At 41.6% G+C, this 21,209-nt stretch overlaps 1 protein-coding gene and 1 long non-coding RNA gene across 2 annotated transcripts in view; both read left to right on the top strand.

Annotated features, from left to right (window-relative positions):
• The first annotated feature begins 438 nt into the window (after positions 1-438).
• LOC101787664 (uncharacterized) lies at positions 439-10,488 on the top strand. The gene is made up of 7 exons (XR_010040833.1): positions 439-2,738; positions 3,776-3,948; positions 4,339-4,414; positions 5,311-5,934; positions 6,831-7,454; positions 8,351-8,974; positions 9,871-10,488. It is a non-coding gene; the product is annotated as an uncharacterized LOC101787664 (long non-coding RNA).
• Positions 10,489-11,430: 942 nt separating this feature from the next.
• The window catches only part of LOC134471386 (liprin-alpha-1-like), a gene marked incomplete at its 5' end in the record, with an annotated part of 28,037 nt that continues 18,258 nt past the window's right edge, over positions 11,431-21,209 (top strand). The window contains 2 exons of the mRNA XM_063230095.1: positions 11,431-11,563; positions 11,921-12,014. Coding sequence (XP_063086165.1) covers positions 11,431-11,563; positions 11,921-12,014 — 227 coding nt within the window. The remainder of the gene's footprint in view (positions 11,564-11,920; positions 12,015-21,209) is intronic.

Below are 21,209 nucleotides of genomic sequence, written 5' to 3'. Positions count from 1 at the left end.
TCTTCCAAAAAAAGCAACAAGAACCGTGGGAGCAATGAAACCCAAAATGTGTAATAGTCACTGTACAAAAGAGAGGAAAAGAAAGTGCTCTAAACTATATAACTGCATGTATATTTAAATGTATAAGATAGAAAATGATAGCACAGAGTTTTATTGGATCATTGAACAGAACTGTTTGCAGTATCATTGTTGGAATGTCCACTCTACAAGCTTTAATTTTGTGACTTAAACAATTATTTCTAAGATGGCAATATGTAATCCATTAACTAGTGATTTCCTACTGTGCATTTTTTTATTCTGTAAATCTGTATAACTTGTACCCCTTCACTGTTTTTTTTTCTTTCTTTTCTTTTCTCCTTAAATTAAAAAAAAAATCTCTTTTTGTGGGTGGAGCATACGTATAGTGCCTTACCTCTTCTTTTTCTTTTCTACTTTAACAAATGATTATTTTAACGTGAAATTTAAATGATGCCTGGCAAACAATGTCCTAAGTTTGATTTCTTTTTCCCTCCCAAAAAGTTTTTTTGAACTTTTATGATTCATGTTGTTGATTTCAAGCTTGATGGACTTTTTTAGAGATGAGATTGCTGGCGGTTAAACACAGGGCCTCAAACAAGCTAAGTAAGTGAGCTCTGGTTACCCCAGCCCCCGACAGTCTTTTGTTTTGTTACTACAATTAGAAATGAGAGCCAGACAAGGTGATATATGCCTGTAATCCCAGCACTCAGGAGGCTGATAAGGGAGGACTGCTGGAGTTTGAAGCCAGCCTGGGCTATCATGTGAGTTCATGGCCAGCCAGAACTGTATAATGAAACCTTATCTCAAAAAAAAGAGAGAAAGATACAGAATTTATCTGTTTATCTGTTAAGATTATATCCTAGCGGGCTGGAAGTTTAGCTCAGCAGCATAAACGCCTGCCTTGTAAGCAGGCAGTCGTGAGTTCGATCCCCAGCACCAATAAAAAGGAAAAAGACAAAAAAAAAATTATATCCTAAATGCTCTCAGCTCACACTAGTCTAGGTGGTCTTCAGTGAGCTGCTACAGGACTATAATGGAATCTGTATCCTTTATACCATTGTACAGATAAATAAATTAACTATTCACCACTTGTTGTTCACCATGAATGTTTCATGAAATCTAGTCCTGCTTCAAAACCCGAAAATAACAACCTTCTAAACAGGGCCTAACCAGACCCTGAAAGAGTTCACATATGCACTATTTCCACAGTCCTGCCTTCCTCAACACATAGGCATACTCATGGGCCATCCCCTAAAAGAAATCCCAGGGTCTGCGTGACCCTCTTTTAATAATATACCCAGGATTATTATTATTTTTTTATTTAAGGAGAAAAAGAAAAAAAAAAACAGAAAAAGGATACAAGTGATACAGAATTTCAAAAAAAAAAATAAACAGTAGGAAGTCACTAGTTAATAGATTACATACTGTCATCTTAGAAATGGTTGTTCAGATTACAAAATTAAAGCATATAAAGTAGACATTCAAACTGTGAGACTACAAACAATTCTGTTCAATGATCCCACAAAAACTTAGCAATATGGTTATCTATCTTATACACTTAAATATACATGCAATTATATCCTTTAGAGCACTTTCTTTTCCTCTCTTTTTTACTATGACAATTATACATTTTGGGTTTTATTACTCCCACAGTTCTTATTACTTTCTATTTGAAGAGAATAAAATCCAATGTGACATAACAAAACAGAGTCAGTCAAATCAAAAGAATGGATATAGTACATAATATAAAAACGGAAGACAAAGTGATGATGATCATTGGTTACCATAATGCCTCTTGCTATCTTAAAAAGAATTGCCTATATCATCAGTTATAATAAAACTGAAAACATTAAAGAACAAAACCAATAAAAGCAAAACATTGGAGACATTGCAGGACTTCAAAAAAAGATAATATGCAAACCCAAAACCCAGGATTATTTTATGAAGCCACATGGAAGGAGGGTTTTAGGCTGCATGCAAATGCTTCTGCTCATAACATTTGGTCCACACAGTGAGAAACAGAAGCCACACACATGCATATTTGGGTCTTCGCTCATGCTGTCCTTGTCTTGTTTCTTGCTAGAGGTAAAAGTATTGACAGTTTCCCTGAGGCTTCGGCCCCCACTAGTGTTCCTTTGAGTGACATCAGTAACTGAAGATATGTGTCACAGGCTCTTCAGTAATGAGAGTAACTTTGTTAACCTGAAGTGATAAAGTGCAGTGAACAGGCTTCGTTTAGGACTTCACTGTCCCTCAGTAACTATCCTCAGAGGTACCTGAGGTTGTACGGAGAACAGAATCTTAAAGGGGGGGTGATGCTGTCCCTGGGCTTCCCGGGGCTTCCATGAAGGAAGGCTATAGGTCAACCTGCCCTGCTCTCTCTCTGCTATGTGGTCCATTTCCCCCAGACAAACAGGCCTTCAGGTTGGCATTCAATTAAAATGAGACTTCTCAGGACAGGTAGAAAGTTTAGCTAATAGGTTTTGAGTCAGTTTATGTTATTTAAAGCCTATGTGATGTGTTTTCTTATAATGTACTGTTAGCTGATGTTGTTTTTTCACTCCTCAGTTGCTAGCTTGCAGAGAAGAAGAACGAGATGACAAGACAACGATAAAATGTGAAACTTCCCCTCTCTCCTCTCCGAAGTCCCTTCAGCTAGACAGGCTGCACACAGGGGCGTTGCAAATAGTCAGCCACGAGGACATCAGGGACATGCAAAAGTAAGGAGCAGGTCTCGTAGGCCACCAGACCCCTGAGAAACTTGCTTGTCTTAGTTTTTAAGAACATCTATTAATCTTTTCCTGTGAGAAAAACCAAGTTTTTAAAGAATTCTCAGCAAGCTCATTTGGTTGTGATTATTTAAACGTTAGACCTAGAATGTGTTCTCCTGTTCTGCGGCTGTAGTGACATCCAGTGGAAAAGGCCATCTGTTTGGGCAAAGTTTAGAAAGAATAGGAATTATTTGAAATTAGCACTTGAGAGAAAAGCTCCATTTCTTCAGATCCCACACACTCACTTCTTTTAAGAACTTTCTTTCTATTCCTGGTGAAGAATTTGCCACACAGATGTGGCAGGTTCTGGATCGTGCTATTCTGTGGACAATCGGTGCCTCTCAGGTACCCTCCCACACTCTGGGTCTTCTAAGCTCTTGAGAGTCCCACATTGTCCCTATCCCTTTAGGAAGCATGTTCCATCAGGAGGCCATGAAGGCTTGGTTACTTATAGACTGTTGTTTTCCACACTTCCTCTTAGAAGCTTTTGTTCCATACCAGGCAGTATGATCAAGCAGGCACATTGGTCTCCACAGTGTCCTGAGAGATAGTACAGCTCTCACTTTGCAGGAGAGCAGGATCCAAGGAACCAGCCTGCAGGAGCTGCTGAGAGGGAAGGTGGAATTCCAGTTCTTCTGGCTTCTGAGACCTTGTTCTCTTTCCTGAGGGCTGAGTGTAAACCTCACTGGCTGAGCAAGGCCCCTGCAGAGGGTGTTCCCTTAGATGTCCAAACCAGGCAGGCTAGAGTACAGGCCTCCTCTGAGCAGGGAGCAACATCAGAATCTTGGCTTTCCAGACAAAGGTCTGTGGAAGCATTACTGGGACCCTGCATTGCTATGCATAGTGTGCTGTGGGTAAGAGACTGGAAAGGATCTTCAGGGAGTTGAAGTAGGAATATTAAAAATGCAGACTGTTTTGGTACATGTGAGTGGACTGTGGAGTTCTAAAGAGGGCATGTGGTAAAAGTCCATTTTCTTTCCTTCAAGATCAAAAAGTGCCCAGGATGGTCCTGTGAGCAATCCCAGTAGCAGTGACAGCAGGCAGGACTCGCCCCACAAAGCCCCAAAGAAGAAGGGCATCAAGTCCTCCATTGGTCGTTTGTTTGGCAAAAAGGAAAAGGGTCGGCCTGGACAAACTGGCAAAGAATCACCAGGACAAGGTGGGTGGGGTTTCGGCAGCTGTCCTAACTGCTGGGAATGGGAGAACGTGAACTTTGTCCTGTGTGCCTGCCGCAGGTGCGCAGTGTCCACCTGGAGTCATGGCTGAGGGTTCTCCAGAAAAGCCCAGTCTGCTTTCTCAGTCTGCCCATGTGTGAACCAAAGCAGAGCAGTGGACATTCATTTGGCGTGAATGAATAACCCTCATAAGTGCTACTTTACACTCTTGAACATTTGTATGTGTTTGCTTGGAAGCTTACCCTTCAGAAATTATTTAGCTCTCTACCTGCAGAACCTTCAACCTATTTGTGAAACATATAACTTTGCCATGTTAATTTACTGTAAATTTGGGGGCTTTTCTGATTTTTTAATAGCTGTTCTTTCTGAAACAGAAACCTCATCTCAGGATGCGTTCCGACTTAGCAAATTGGGAGGAAAGGCTGAAAAAAATCGAAAATTTCAAAAAAAGTAAGCTTTTTGTTATTTCTCCATCTCATGAAACAGGTTTCTGAGTTAACAGTAATTGTTAGCTGATTTTAAGTGTAATTTCTAGCTATGTAAATACATTGTCTTTTGAAAGATGAACCTAAAGCAGTGATAGAGCTTTCAGTGATACAAAGAGCTTGCTGCAGCATGCACGCCATAGGTTTGCCTCCATTGACCTAAAGCCTGTTTTAAGCCATCATGTCTGGTGAACAGAGGACATTTGGAAATCTTGACTGAATTCACACATGTATTCTCAGTCTACCTTTTCAGAGTTGTCTCCCAGGATGATAGAATGGGTAATAGTTAGGCTTGGCCATTTGAGCTCTGGCCGCTGAATCCTGGTTAATTCTCTAGTTAGCTGTGTGTCTCTGACAAAGTTACTTATCCTGTGCTTCAGTTTTCTCAACTGTCAAATGGCAGTTACAGTTGTTCATACATCATGTGGCTGTTTTTCAGTTCAATAGAATTATATATGTGCATGTATATGTTTTATAACATGGACACAATTCCTAAATAAGTTACAATTACAGTCAGGCTTCTGAGACCTTGTTTTCTTTCCTGTTGACTGAGTGCATCCCTCAGTGCCTGAGCAAGGCCCCTGCAGAGGGTGTTCCCTTATGTGTCCAAACAAGGCAGGCTAGAGTACAGGCCTGCTCTGAGCAGGGAGCACATCAGAATCTTGGCTTTCCAGACACAGGTCTGTGGAAGCATTACTGGGACCCTGCATCACAATGCATATTGTACTGTGTGTAAGAGACTCAAAACGTTTTTTAGGAAGTTGAAGGTAGGAATATTAAAAATGCAGACTGTTCTTGTACGTGTGAATGGACTGTGGATCTGGGAAGAGGGTGGTAAAAATCCATTTTATTTCTTTGAAGCTCAACAGGCTCCCAGGAAGGTCCTGTGAACAATCCCAGTACCAGTGACAGCAGGCAGGACGCGCTCCACAAAGCCCCAAAGAAGAAGAGCATCAAGTCCTCCACTGGTCGTTTGTTTGGCAAAAAGAAAAAGGGTCCACCTGGAGAAACTGGCAAAGAATCACCAAGACAAGGTGGGCCGGTTTTAGGCAGCTGTCCTAACTGCTGGGATTGGGAGAGCATGAGCTTTTTCCTATGTACCTGCCACAGGTGTCCAGTGCCCACAAGGAATCATGGCTGAGCATTCTCCAGACAGCCCAGTCGGCCCACATGTGAACCAGAGCAGAGCAGTGGACATTCATTTGGCGTGAATGAATAACCCTCTTATATGCTAATTTATACGCTTGAACATTTATATGTGTTTGCTCGGAAGCTTACACTTCAGAAATGATTCAGCTCTCTACCTGCAGAATCTTCTTCCTATTTGTGAAACATATAACTTTGCCATGTTAATTTACTCTAAATTTGGTGAATTTTCTTCTTTTTTGTAGCTGTTGTTTCTGAAACAGAAAACTCATCTCAGGATGCCTTCCAACTTAGCAAATTGGGAGGAAAGGATGAAAAAAATCATCAACTTCAAAAACAGTAAGCTTTTTGTTATTTCTCCATCTCATGAAACATTTTTCTGAGTTAACAGTCATTCTTAGCTGATTGTAAGTGTAATTTCTAGCTATGTAAATACATTGTCTTTTGAAAGATGAACCTAAAGCAGTGATAGAGCTTTCAGTGATACAAAGAGCTTGCTGCAGCATGCACGCCATAGGTTTGCCTCCACTGACCTAAAGCCTGTTTGAAGCCATCATGTCTGGAGAACAGAGGACATTAGGAAGTCTTGACTGAATTCACACATGTATTCTCAGTCTACCTTTTCAGAGTGTTCTCCCAGGATAATAGAATGGGTAATAGTTAGGCTTGGCCATTTGAGCTCTGGCCGCTGAATCCTGGTTAATTCTCTAGTTAGCTGTGTGTCTCTGACAAAGTTACTTATCCTGTGCTTCAGTTTTCTCATCTGTCAAATGGCAGTTACAGTTGTTCATACATCATGTGGCTGTTTTTCAGTTCAATAGAATTATATATGTGCATGTATATGTTTTATAACATGGACACAATTCCTAAATAAGTTACAATTACAGTCAGGCTTCTGAGACCTTGTTTTCTTTCCTGTTGACTGAGTGCATCCCTCAGTGCCTGAGCAAGGCCCCTGCAGAGGGTGTTCCCTTATGTGTCCAAACAAGGCAGGCTAGAGTACAGGCCTGCTCTGAGCAGGGAGCACATCAGAATCTTGGCTTTCCAGACACAGGTCTGTGGAAGCATTACTGGGACCCTGCATCACAATGCATATTGTACTGTGTGTAAGAGACTCGAAACATTTTTTAGGAAGTTGAAGGTAGGAATATTAAAAATGCAGACTGTTCTTGTACGTGTGAATGGACTGTGGAGCTGGGAAGAGGGTGGTAAAAATCCATTTTATTTCTTTGAAGCTCAACAGGCTCCCAGGAAGGTCCTGTGAACAATCCCAGTACCAGTGACAGCAGGCAGGACGCGCTCCACAAAGCCCCAAAGAAGAAGAGCATCAAGTCCTCCACTGGTCGTTTGTTTGGCAAAAAGAAAAAGGTTCTGCCTGGACAAACTGGCAAAGAATCACCAAGACAAGGTGGGCCGGTTTTAGGCAGCTGTCCTAACTGCTGGGATTGGGAGAGCCTGAGATTTTTCCTATGTGCCTGCTGCAAGTGTCCAGTGCCCACGAGGAGTCATGGCTGAGCGTTCTTCTGACAGCCCAGTTTGCCCACATGTGAAACAAAGCAGAGCAGTGGAAATTCATTTGGCTTGAATGAATAACCCTCTTATGTGCTAATTTATACTCTTGAACATTTATATGTGTTTGCTCGGAAGCTTACCCTTCAGAAATTATTCAGCTCTCTACCTGCAGAATCTTCTTCCTATTTGTGAAACATATAACTTTGCCATGTTAATTTACTCTAAATTTGGGGGCTTTTCTTCTTTTTTGTAGCTGTTGTTTCTGAAACACCAAACTCATCTCAGGATGCCTTCAAACTTAGCAAACTGGGAGGAAAGGATGAAAAAAATCATCAACTTCAAAAACAGTAAGCTTTTTGTTATTTCTCCATCTCATGAAACAGTTTTCTGAGTTAACAGTCATTCTTAGCTGATTTTAAGTGTAATTTCTAGCTATGTAAATACATTGTCTTTTGAAAGATGAATCTAAAGCAGTGATAGAGCTTTCAGTGATACAAAGAGCTTGCTGCAGCATGCACGCCATAGGTTTGCCTCCATTGACCTAAAGGCTGTTTTAAGCCATCATGTCTGGAGAACCAAGGACATTTGGAAATTTTGACTTAACTCACACATTTATTCTCAGTCTCCCTTTGCAGACTTGTCTCCCTAGTGGACAGAGTGGTTAAGAGTTAGGCTTAGACATTTGAGCTCTGGCCACTGAATCCTGGTTAATTCTCTAGTTAGCTGTGTGTCTCTGACAAAGTTACTTAGCTTGTGCTTCAGTTCTCTAAACTGTCAAATGGCAGTTACAGTTGTTCATACATCATGTGGCTGTTTTTCAGTTCAATAGAATTATATATGTGCACGTATATGTTTTAAAACATGGACACAGGTCCTAAATATGTTACAATTATAGTCAGGCTTCTGAGACCTTGTTCTCTTTCCTGTTGACTGAGTGCATCCCTCAGTGCCTGAGCAAGGCCCCTGCAGAGGGTGTTCCCTTATGTGTCCAAACAAGGCAGGCTAGAGTACAGGCCTGCTCTGAGCAGGGAGCACATCAGAATCTTGGCTTTCCAGACACTGATCTGTGGAAGCATTACTGGGACCCTGAATCACAATGAATATTGTACTGTGTGTAAGAGAGTTGAAAAATTCTTTAGGAAGTTGAAGGTAGGAATATTAAAAATGCACACTTTTCTTGTACATGTGAATGGACTGTGGAGCTGTGAAGAGGGTGGTAAAAGTCCATGTTCTTTCCTTCAAGCTCAACAGGCTCCCAGGATGGTCCTGTGAGTGTTCCCAGCAGCAGTGACAGCAGGGAGAACCCACTCCACAAAGCTCTAAAGAAGAAGAGCATCAAGTCCTCCACTGGTCGTTTGTTTGGCAAAAAGGAAAAGGGTCCGCCTGGACAAACTGGCAAAGAATCACCAAGACAAGGTGGGCCGGTTTTAGGCAGCTGTCCTAACTGCTGGGATTGGGAGAGCATGCGCTTTTTCCTATGTACCTGCCACAGGTGTCCAGTGCCCACAAGGAATCATGGCTGAGCATTCTCCAGACAGCCCAGTCTGCCCACATGTGAACCAGAGCAGAGCAGTGGACATTCATTTGGCGTGAATGAATAACCCTCTTATATGCTAATTTATACGCTTGAACATTTATATGTGTTTGCCCGGAAGCTTACCCTTCAGAAATTATTCAGCTCTCTACCTGCAGAATCTTCTTCCTATTTGTGAAACATATAACTTTGCCATGTTAATTTACTCTAAATTTGGGGAATTTTCTTCTTTTTTGTAGCTGTTGTTTCTGAAGCCGAAAACTCATCTCAGGCTGCCTTCCAACTTAGCAAATTGGGAGGAAAGGATGAAAAAAATCGTCAATTTCAAAAACAGTAAGCTTTTTGTTATTTCTCCATCTCATGAAACATTTTTCTGAGTTAACAGTCATTCTTAGCTGATTTTAAGTGTAATTTCTAGCTATGTAAATACATTGTCTTTTGAAAGATGAACCTAAAGCAGTGATAGAGCTTCCAGTGATACAAAGAGCTTGCTGCAGCATGCACGCCATAGGTTTGCCTCCATTGACCTAAAGCCTGTTTTAAGCCATCATGTCTGGTGAACAGAGGACATTTGGAAATCTTGACTGAATTCACACATGTATTCTCAGTCTACCTTTTCAGAGTTGTCTCCTAGGATGATAGAATGGGTAATAGTTAGGCTTGGCCATTTGAGCTCTGGCCGCTGAATCCTGGTTAATTCTCTAGTTAGCTGTGTGTCTCTGACAAAGTTACTTATCCTGTGCTTCAGTTTTCTCAACTGTCAAATGGCAGTTACAGTTGTTCATACATCATGTGGCTGTTTTTCAGTTCAATAGAATTATATATGTGCATGTATATGTTTTATAACATGGACACAATTCCTAAATAAGTTACAATTACAGTCAGGCTTCTGAGACCTTGTTTTCTTTCCTGTTGACTGAGTGCATCCCTCAGTGCCTGAGCAAGGCCCCTTCAGAGGGTGTTCCCTTATGTGTCCAAACAAGGCAGGCTAGAGTATAGGCCTGCTCTGAGCAGGGAGCACATCAGAATCTTGGCTTTCCAGACACAGGTCTGTGGAAGCATTACTGGGACCCTGCATCACAATGCATATTGTACTGTGTGTAAGAGACTCAAAACGTTTTTTAGGAAGTTGAAGGTAGGAATATTAAAAATGCAGACTGTTCTTGTACGTGTGAATGGACTGTAGATCTGGGAAGAGGGTGGTAAAAATCCATTTTATTTCTTTGAAGCTCAACAGGCTCCCAGGAAGGTCCTGTGAACAATCCCAGTACCAGTGACAGCAGGCAGGACGCGCTCCACAAAGCCCCAAAGAAGAAGAGCATCAAGTCCTCCACTGGTCGTTTGTTTGGCAAAAAGAAAAAGGGTCCACCTGGAGAAACTGGCAAAGAATCACCAAGACAAGGTGGGCCGGTTTTAGGCAGCTGTCCTAACTGCTGGGATTGGGAGAGCATGAGCTTTTTCCTATGTACCTGCCACAGGTGTCCAGTGCCCACAAGGAATCATGGCTGAGCATTCTCCAGACAGCCCAGTCTGCCCACATGTGAACCAGAGCAGAGCAGTGGACATTCATTTGGCGTGAATGAATAACCCTCTTATATGCTAATTTATATGCTTGAACATTTATATGTGTTTGCTCGGAAGCTTACACTTCAGAAATGATTCAGCTCTCTACCTGCAGAATCTTCTTCCTATTTGTGAAACATATAACTTTGCCATGTTAATTTACTCTAAATTTGGTGAATTTTCTTCTTTTTTGTAGCTGTTGTTTCTGAAACAGAAAACTCATCTCAGGATGCCTTCCAACTTAGCAAATTGGGAGGAAAGGATGAAAAAAATCATCAACTTCAAAAACAGTAAGCTTTTTGTTATTTCTCCATCTCATGAAACAGTTTTCTGAGTTAACAGTCATTCTTAGCTGATTGTAAGTGTAATTTCTAGCTATGTAAATACATTGTCTTTTGAAAGATGAACCTAAAGCAGTGATAGAGCTTTCAGTGATACAAAGAGCTTGCTGCAGCATGCACGCCATAGGTTTGCCTCCACTGACCTAAAGCCTGTTTGAAGCCATCATGTCTGGAGAACAGAGGACATTAGGAAGTCTTGACTGAATTCACACATGTATTCTCAGTCTACCTTTTCAGAGTGTTCTCCCAGGATAATAGAATGGGTAATAGTTAGGCTTGGCCATTTGAGCTCTGGCCGCTGAATCCTGGTTAATTCTCTAGTTAGCTGTGTGTCTCTGACAAAGTTACTTATCCTGTGCTTCAGTTTTCTCATCTGTCAAATGGCAGTTACAGTTGTTCATACATCATGTGGCTGTTTTTCAGTTCAATAGAATTATATATGTGCATGTATATGTTTTATAACATGGACACAATTCCTAAATAAGTTACAATTACAGTCAGGCTTCTGAGACCTTGTTTTCTTTCCTGTTGACTGAGTGCATCCCTCAGTGCCTGAGCAAGGCCCCTGCAGAGGGTGTTCCCTTATGTGTCCAAACAAGGCAGGCTAGAGTATAGGCCTGCTCTGAGCAGGCAGCACATCAGAATCTTGGCTTTCCAGACACAGGTCTGTGGAAGCATTACTGGGACCCTGCATCACAAGGCATATTGTACTGTGTGTAAGAGACTCGAAACGTTTTTTAGGAAGTTGAAGGTAGGAATATTAAAAATGCAGACTGTTCTTGTACGTGTGAATGGACTGTGGAGCTGGGAAGAGGGTGGTAAAAATCCATTTTATTTCTTTGAAGCTCAACAGGCTCCCAGGAAGGTCCTGTGAACAATCCCAGTACCAGTGACAGCAGGCAGGATGCGCTTCACAAAGCCCCAAAGAAGAAGAGCATCAAGTCCTCCACTGGTCGTTTGTTTGGCAAAAAGAAAAAGGTTCTGCCTGGACAAACTGGCAAAGAATCACCAAGACAAGGTGGGCCGGTTTTAGGCAGCTGTCCTAACTGCTGGGATTGGGAGAGCCTGAGATTTTTCCTATGTGCCTGCTGCAAGTGTCCAGTGCCCACGAGGAGTCATGGCTGAGCGTTCTTCTGACAGCCCAGTTTGCCCACATGTGAAACAAAGCAGAGCAGTGGAAATTCATTTGGCTTGAATGAATAACCCTCTTATATGCTAATTTATACTCTTGAACATTTATATGTGTTTGCTCGGATGCTTACACTTCAGAAATTATTCAGCTCTCTACCTGCAGAATCTTCTTCCTATTTGTGAAACATATAACTTTGCCATGTTAATTTACTCTAAATTTGGGGGCTTTTCTTCTTTTTTGTAGCTGTTGTTTCTGAAACACCAAACTCATCTCAGGATGCCTTCCAACTTAGCAAACTGGGAGGAAAGGATGAAAAAAATCATCAACTTCAAAAACAGTAAGCTTTTTGTTATTTCTCCATCTCATGAAACAGTTTTCTGAGTTAACAGTCATTCTTAGCTGATTTTAAGTGTAATTTCTAGCTATGTAAATACATTGTCTTTTGAAAGATGAATCTAAAGCAGTGATAGAGCTTTCAGTGATACAAAGAGCTTGCTGCAGCATGCACGCCATAGGTTTGCCTCCACTGACCTAAAGGCTGTTTTAAGCCATCATGTCTGGAGAACCAAGGACATTTGGAAATTTTGACTTATCTCACACATTTATTCTCAGTCTCCCTTTGCAGACTTGTCTCCCTAGTGGACAGAGTGGTTAAGAGTTAGGCTTAGACATTTGAGCTCTGGCCACTGAATCCTGGTTAATTCTCTAGTTAGCTGTGTGTCTCTGACAAAGTTACTTAGCTTGTGCTTCAGTTCTCTAAACTGTCAAATGGCAGTTACAGTTGTTCATACATCATGTGGTTTTTTTTCAGTTCAATAGAATTATATATGTGCACGTATATGTTTTAAAACATGGACACAGGTCCTAAATATGTTACAATTATAGTCAGGCTTCTGAGACCTTGTTCTCTTTCCTGTTGACTGAGTGCATCCCTCAGTGCCTGAGCAAGGCCCCTGCAGAGGGTGTTCCCTTATGTGTCCAAACAAGGCAGGCTAGAGTACAGGCCTGCTCTGAGCAGGGAGCACATCAGAATCTTGGCTTTCCAGACACTGGTCTGTGGAAGCATTACTGGGACCCTGAATCACAATGAATATTGTATTGTGTGTAAGAGAGTTGAAAAATTCTTTAGGAAGTTGAAGGTAGGAATATTAAAAATGCACACTTTTCTTGTACATGTGAATGGACTGTGGAGCTGGGAAGAGGGTGGTAAAAGTCCATGTTCTTTCCTTCAAGCTCAAGAGGCTCCCAGGATGGTCCTGTGTGCGTTCCCAGCAGCAGTGACAGCAGGGAGAACCCACTCCACAAAGCCCCAAAGAAGAAGAGCATCAAGTCCTCCACTGGTCGTTTGTTTGGCAAAAAGGAAAAGGGTCCGCCTGGACAAACTGGCAAAGAATCACCAAGACAAGGTGGGCCGGTTTTAGGCAGCTGTCCTAACTGCTGGGTTTGGGAGAGCGTGAGATTTTTCCTATGTGCCTGCTGCAGGTGTCCAGTGCCCCCGAGGAGTCATGGCTGAGCGTTCTCCTGACAGCCCAGTCTGCCCACATGTGAACCAGAGCAGAGCAGTGGACATTCATTTGGCTTGAATGAATAACCCTCTTATGTGCTAATTTATACGCTTGAACATGTATATGTGTTTGCTCGGAAGCTTACCCTTCAGAAATTATTCAGCTCTCTACCTGCAGAATCTTCTTCCTATTTGTAAAACATGAAACTTTGCCATGTTAATTTACTCTAAATTTGGGGGCTTTTCTTCTCTTTTGTAGCCGTTGTTTCTGAAACGGAAAACTCATCTCAGGATGCCTTCCAACTTAGCAAATTGGGAGGAAAGGATGAAAAAAATCATCAACTTCAAAAACAGTAAGCTTTTTGTTATTTCTCCATCTCATGAAACAGTTTTCTGAGTTAACCATCATTCTTAGCTGATTTTAAATGTAATTTCTAGCTATTGTAAATACATTGTCTTTTGAAAGATGAACCTAAAGCAGTGATAGAGCTTTCAGTGGTACAAAGAGCTTGCTGCAACATGCATGCCATAGGTTTGCCTCCATTGACCTAAAGCCTGTTTTAAGCTATCATGTCTGGAGAACAGAGGACATTTGGAAACTTTGACTGAACTCACATGTGTATTCTCAGTCTTCCTTTGCAGAGTTGTCTCTCTAGATGATAGAATGGGTAATAGTTAGGCTTGGCCATTTGAGCTTTGGCCGCTGAATCCTGGTTAATTCTCTAGTTAGCTGTCTGACAAAGTTATTTAGCTTAAGCTTCAGTTTTCTCAACTGTCAAATGACTGTTACAGTTGTTCATGCATCGTGTGGCTTTTTCTCAGTTTGATAGAATTATATATGTGCATGTATATGTTTTAAAACATGGACACAAGTCCTAAATAAGCTATAATTAAGGTCACTGTGGTGACTTCTATTGTTTACACAAGTGGTCCTCCAGAAGCATTTACCGTGATATAATTTTACATTTTATCTGAGATTGGATCTCTACTTTACAGTGTATTATTGAACTATAATCCTCTACTAAATCTTAAGGGGCTGAGGAGTGGAGTATAAGTGAGAGCGTACTGGCTTGACATACCATCCCTAGGCCCACATAAAGATAGATTCTGAAAATAATATATACTGTTCCGAATGATTTTGCATAGGGGAGCACAGGCACCAACATATCAGGGAAGTATGTACACTTCTCTGATGTAGGATTGGTTGTGTAAGCTGATCACACCCAAAACTAGAGTTATAAGTGAACTAGATAGGTTGAGACATTTTCCTAGTGAGATGATTAATAAAATATCAATCAAAAAGCTTTCTGCAACAAAATCAGACAGTATAATGTCTAAGAGGTACAATTTGAACTTGACAGTAGGGAAAGTTTGAAAGCCTAAGGTAAGATGGGCACACTGGTCTTGAGAAAAGGTGAAAGTTGGTGGGTTCTTGGATAAATTTGTATATGGGAAACATCAGGTGTCCACTTCTCAGTGAAGCCAGTACTGTGTGGAACTCAGAGTGCAAAGGCCCTGACACTAGCGTTGCACTCGAATCCCTAGGAACCCTTTCTGCTGGAAAGTTATGAAATCTCACTCATTTTAGTTGTCTTCTCTGAATTCATGACTGCCTTTTTTTTTTAAACTTCTATTGGTATGTGTTTGCAGTACATAATAATCATGTTGGTTCTTGGGAGTTGATACATGTCCATGACACATTTCTATTCTTTATTTTCCACCATCCTTGTATTTTGCCAGAATCCCATTCATGCATTTCTCTTATAAACCCTTGTCATGTATACAGATTAAAAATAAGACTATTAAAAAGAAATATATATATATATATAAGATATATATATCAATATCAATATATATTATATATATATATCAAACATACCAGACTATAAGCCAAAACACATATAAAAGATGGAACACAATTGTACTAAGTCGAAGTATTCCTTTAGATATATTTTCCATGCTGAGTTACAATAACTTTTTTCTTCTATTGTCTGTCTTTTATTTCATAGCTAACTTATATATGAAGTTTTTCATATTATAATGAGTCTTTTGTTTTTTATTTTATTCATTTATTTTTTGAGACAAGAATCATACTTTGTAATTCAGGCTGGACTGAACTCACAGCAGTCCTCCTGATTTAGTTGCCCAAGTGGTGGGATTACAGGCATGTGCTACCGCACTTGGCCATAGTAACTGTTTTAAGCAGCTCAACAGTGATGACATGCCATTGCAGGTGAAATTCTGTTATGGAAACATTCTATACAAATACTCAATCTTTGGTGCTCTGTAAATAGAATTTTATAGTACCATTTAACCACAAAATCTGAACTGTGTAAAAGTCTTTTATAATAATTTAAGCAATGAGCAGTTGGCTTTGTGGAGCTTAATATTAAAGCTAGTCATTTTCCCTCTCGAAACCATGCTAAAGAAATAGTGTTGCCTAGATTTTGCCAGTGTCTTTTATTTCATGTGCTCATTTCAATGTAATAAAAACAACAGCAGCACAGCTTGATCATTCACCCCATTGCCTTCTGAAGTTTATGTTTCATGGAAGAGAAGAAATAATTTTCCTAATATGTTTGGCTATTTTGCTGGGGATGTGGCTCGGTAGTGTAGTACTCTTAGCATGCATTAAGGCCTTAGGTTCAATCCCCAGTACCACAATAAAAGCAAAAAACAGAAAACCAAAATGTTTCCCTGTTGTAAAAATTGACTTTCTAACTCTCAAGAAGTGTGTGTGCACCCTCAGGACAGGCTTTGAATTATTTGCCCAAACACATGATTAAATTGCACACCAGGCATGCATGTTTACAGGTTTGTGTGCGTGCGCGCGCGCGCGCACGCGTGTGTGTGTGTGTGTGTGTGTGTGTGTGTGTGTGTGTGTGGTGGTAGGGAGGGAGATTTCTCGGTAGCAAGGAGATTCAAGTTTATGCTGCTTACTCCAAACATCTGTTGTGGCTGTTTCAAGGTGTCTAAGAATGGGTCTTTGCTCTGTACTTTATAGTTCTATGTGGGATGCATATGTGATTTCTCAACCATAGTAGAAAGTTCATAGGGAAAATTCTAAAGTAGTCATCTGACTATGGTGGGCAGTTTTGTGATATCTGTCAGATAACCTGAATTGTAATTGATTTGAAGAAAAAAAGTATTTTGTGAATACAGGGTACAGTTTAATACTTTGAGCATTATTGTTTTGTTTTGTTTTGTTTTTTTTTTGGTTTTGTTTTTGTTTTTCTGAGACAGGTCTCACTATGCAGTTCAGGCTGGCTTTGAGCTCACTTTGTAGCTCAGGCTGACCTCAAACTCACAATGATCCTCCTGCCTCAGCCTCTCAAGTGCTGGAATTACAGGCATGCACAACCACATCCAGCTACTTTGAGCATTCTTGATGTAATAAAAAACTGTTCTGTGAATACAGAGTACAGTTCAACACTTTGGTACTTTCTCAGAAATACAGTACTTCTTGTGATGAGCCCTAACTTGGCTGTAGGCCATGCTCCTTGCCGCTGAACCACTAGCCTATCACATTGACTGAAGGAGGGTTCCCAGGACTCAGTGCACATGTTGACCAGCTGAACTCATGCTCTCTGAGAATTACTGGAAGAATTTGATGCTCTGCTGACACTTGAGGTGCTCAGTAGTCAATGCAACTATCAGCATGACTCAGACTGGAGTCCGTTCATCAGCTCATAGAATGCTGTGTGAAGTTTCAAAACATGGATCTCCAACTCACCTTTGTCTTTGTAGTGCTCTCCTCCGGTTGCGTGGCATTGTGGTGCATTTGCTGTGGGAAGTTGGTTACACATGGAGCCATACTCAGTGGTACTCTGAATCATATAGTGTGGAGTGCTGGTGTTACCAGCTTTGGGTTCTCTGCTAAACTTCCCAAGAGTATATTTCTGTTTGGTGAGAAAAGTTGCTTCCATTCCTCACTTGTCAAAACAACACACTGGTCCCCAGTACTCTTCCTCACAGTGTGACTAGCATGTGAAATGTGAGCCTGAGCTGCACCCATGAGAAAGGGTCTCCTTAGCCCTTGTGCAAGACCCCTGAAGTTGAAAAGTGTCCCATCTCTTGGAAATACAGTCATGTATTTACTATGGAGAGTTAAAGTTCTTGCTATATGTCACTTAGATAATGTTTATTCTGCAGAAACTCGCACAAGCTTCTTGAAATGAAGGGCAGCTTTACCATTGTGCTTTTGCCTACATTATAAAATATATCATAATTCATAGATTACATGACATTTTTTGTACCAGGGATCAAACTCACAACCTCACACTTGCCAGGCAGGCCCTTAAGCTGCTGAGCTAAATCCCTGGCCTTCACGTAACTTTTATTTTACGCATTTGTTCCCCAGAGAATTTAGTGTATTTTGGTCCAAGAGAATACAGCATAGCTGTAGAACACTTTCCTAGTATGCTAAAGCCCTGAGCTCCATCATTAGTATGACAGAATCTAAAATAGCTGCCTCCTCCAACAGTATGTATGTATGTATGTATGTATGCATGTATATACATGTTGGTGCTGCAGATCAAACATAGCACCTTGTGAAGGCTGGGCAAGTGCTTTACTAATGAGCTACACTCAGCCCCCAGTCTCTAATTTAAAGGCAGGAAGGTTCCCATATCAGTTTGCATTAGAGCAGATACTCTGTGTTTGTGTGTGTGTGTGTGTGTGTGTGTGTGTGTGTGTGTGTGTGTGTTTCGTTTCTTTTCCTTTTTTGGTACTGGGGATCAAACTCATGCCCTTGCACTTGCCAGGCAGGTGCTATGCTGCTGAGCTAAATTCCTGGCCTCCTTTTCTTTTTTTAAAAAAGGGTCTCACTGTGTTGTTCAGGTTGGACTTGAAATCATTATGTAACCCAGGCTGACTTTCAGCTCATAGCAATTCTCCTGCCTCAGCTTCCAAAGTGCTGGGATTACAGGTGTGTACCATCATCCTGGCATTAGAGCAATATTATAAATATCAACCCTGGTGTCTAGTGTTTGGTTCTATGGGAGAAGCTATAAGCTGAAGAAAAGAAGCTCTGACAATGTCAGGAACAGAGCAATCTAGTGCCCAGCCACCTTCTGCAAAGGGCCCCAGCTTGGCCTGCCTGTCACATCTATTGGGATATGATATCTCACAGCCCAGGAGCAAGCAAATATCAGAATAAACCAAAGGGGTTTTCTTCTGGAGTTGATGGATATGACACATCAACATCTAGGATTACTGACATATTATTCAGATGCCCTTGGTGGCTATTCAGTGTGGACAGATGATGGACATTCTGCAGAGTATGCCCCCCCCCACTGGTTACTATGTTTTTATTTGCTCTTTTTAAATTTTTCCTTTTTTTCCCCTGGGGGCTCCTTATGTAGTCCAGACTAGCCTTGAATTCATGGTAATCCTCTTGCCTTCATCTCCCACATGCTGGATTATAGATGATGCCACCATACCCAGCTTGATTACCTTGCTTGAAGCTTTGGGGCTCAGAGCTGGAAGAGTTATTATTTGGGAAGTTGAGCAAGAAAAGAATGAATGTTGCTAAAGCTTAAATGTTTGCAGCTTTAGTAGAGGGGGAGGAAATAGGTGGTTCTCCTATTCCAAACTAATCATATGGGTAGACGGATAACCTTACCTAAGTGGATAGTCAGGTAGGTGAGTAAACACTGTGAAGCCATTTAGTTCTTGGAGGTCACAGATTTGGACAAATGGGTGTCTGTACTAAGTATGTGCAGTAGCAAGCAAAAGAGATCCAGTTTCAATACCCAGTGTAAAAGGAAGGTAGTTGTGCATATCACCAAACATTGCAAAGAGCCAGAGTAGAGGTGCGCAGAAGTGTCTGCAGGCTCCAGATTCTGCATCTTAACACAGGATCCTTCTGTACACTTTTGGGAACAACTCTCAAGAAAACTGGACTCTAATGTGCCCACCTATCATGTTAACCAAGGTTAGGTGCCCAATCTCGTAGTCCACAAACTACCTGGTAGGGGAGGTGTAGCTACCTGTAGGTGGAACTTGGGCCAACTCCCCAGCCAGGGTCTTCTGTGTTATTTCCTAACATCCCATGACTTTTGAATGCATCATCCTACTTCTGCTACCTTCACACCACTCCCACTGCTGCATCTGGATGCAGGTGTAAGGAGGAGGAAGGATGTAAAGGCAACAGCAGTTTATACCAAGCTTCAGGTAGTGGGCCTTGTTCTTGTTTGCAGTACATGTCTGGTATGTACTTTCACAAATTACAGCTGTGCAGTGGTATGTACCTTTAATCATCCGAGCTACCTGGGAGGTCCAGGCAGGAGGGTCATTTATGATGACAATACCATTGTTCTAGGCAACTTAAGAAACTGTCTCAAGATAAAAAGTATAGTACAAATGGCTGGCGGTTTAGTTCAATGAGTGCTTGGTTCCATCCCCAGTACCATCAAAAATAATGAAAACACCAACAAAATCATTTTTAGACTACTGAGGACATTGTTCTTACTTAGTCTATTTGAATAGGCACATAATCTAGAAGTGCTTCTGACCTACAGCAGTAGTCTTCCTCTTCCCTGGCCTGGCCAGAGCATCCAGGACAGACCCTCACTTAATATTACAGAATTTCAGATCTTTACCCAGAAATGGATTTACACTGCTTCTTGGGGTCAGTCTGTCTGTCTGTCTGTCTGTCTGTCTGTCTCTCTGTATGTTTGTCACACACTCTCTCTTTCTCTGTGTGTGTGTGTGTGTGTATGTGTGTGTGTGTGTGTGTGTGTGTTTCTTGTTTCCTTAAATGAGTCATAGCAGCTCTGTAGCCAGGTTTGGTAGCTGTCTTAGTTACTTTTTACTCATTGCTGAGACAAAATACCTAAAGGCCAAGTTGGGAAAGGAAAGGTTTATTTCTTACAGTTTTTGGAGGTTTCACACACTCAGTTGGCTCCAGGGCATGGCTGGGCCACAGTTCATGGTGGCTGCAAACAGCAAGCAGGAACAGGCAAAGAGCAAGACACACCTTCTCCCTGCCATTACATTACATCCTGGCTCCACCCCTCTGTGGGTATAGCACTGACACCATCAATCCAAGCACTAACAATGAACCATCACAAATGCACAATACAAATACATGAAGCCTGGGGGCCCACAGACATAAACCATGACATTCCTCCCCTGGCCCCCAGGACTCTTGTACATCCTTTATACAAAAGACATTTAGTCTACCACCAAGAGTTTCCAAAGTCTTAAGTTTCAGCATTGCTGAACAGTCCAAGTCCCATGTCTCCTCCATGATCTATGGCAAACTCTTAACTGTAACCCCTGTACAAATGAAACAAGTTTAAACATTTCTCAAATGCAAAGGCACAAAATAAACATTACTATTCCAAAAGTTACAAACAGGGGAATATAAAGCATTGGAAACAAAGCAAATCCAACATCCAGCAGGATGAACATTAAGTCCTAGAGTTCCTTGCTCTGCATCTGAAGCAATATGGTTACAAGCTCCAAAAGGCTTGTGTGATTCCACCCCCAAGGCACTTCCAGGGATTTCACCTCCTGCAGCTTTTCTCTTACATCCTCTCTGCTTGCTTTTTGGAGCTTTCCTTGGATCGTCCATGTTTCTGGCTTTTCCAAACTTTTGGGGTCTCCACTGCACCTTTGGCTTCACCTTTATGTCTTCACAAATTGCCCTCTCAGGGGCACACAGCTTGGCCTCCCAGGCCCTTTGCAATAGAGGTAGAAGCCATCTTACCCTCAGAATTTGTGCATTTTCCTAGCACCTAAGATCAGCACCATGTGGATGTTGCCAAGGTTTGCTGCTAGCTAGAGCAGTACTCAGGCTTTTCTCTCTCTTGGCTGTAGGGGTCAGTTGCCTGGATCACAGGGCTCTGTTTAACTGATTGTGAGGAAAAGCTTCTCTATGTTGCCACCATTCTGGAGCCTCATGTGGCCTGTCACCATTCTGGAAACTCATGTGGTCTCTGTCGCCATTCTGGAACCTGGTGCTCTGCAGCTTTCTCCTCTGAAAAAATTCTTTTACCTTTGCAGTGAGGCTGCACAGGGTGG

Source organism: Cavia porcellus, unplaced genomic scaffold, assembly GCF_034190915.1.
Source record: "Cavia porcellus strain 051 isolate PalLab524CR breed Dunkin Hartley unplaced genomic scaffold, mCavPor4.1 scaffold_18, whole genome shotgun sequence".
NCBI classification, from domain to species: domain Eukaryota; kingdom Metazoa; phylum Chordata; class Mammalia; order Rodentia; family Caviidae; genus Cavia; species Cavia porcellus.
The sequence above is the reverse complement of the archived record's forward strand: the minus strand, read 5'-3'. Positions and strand labels throughout refer to the sequence as shown.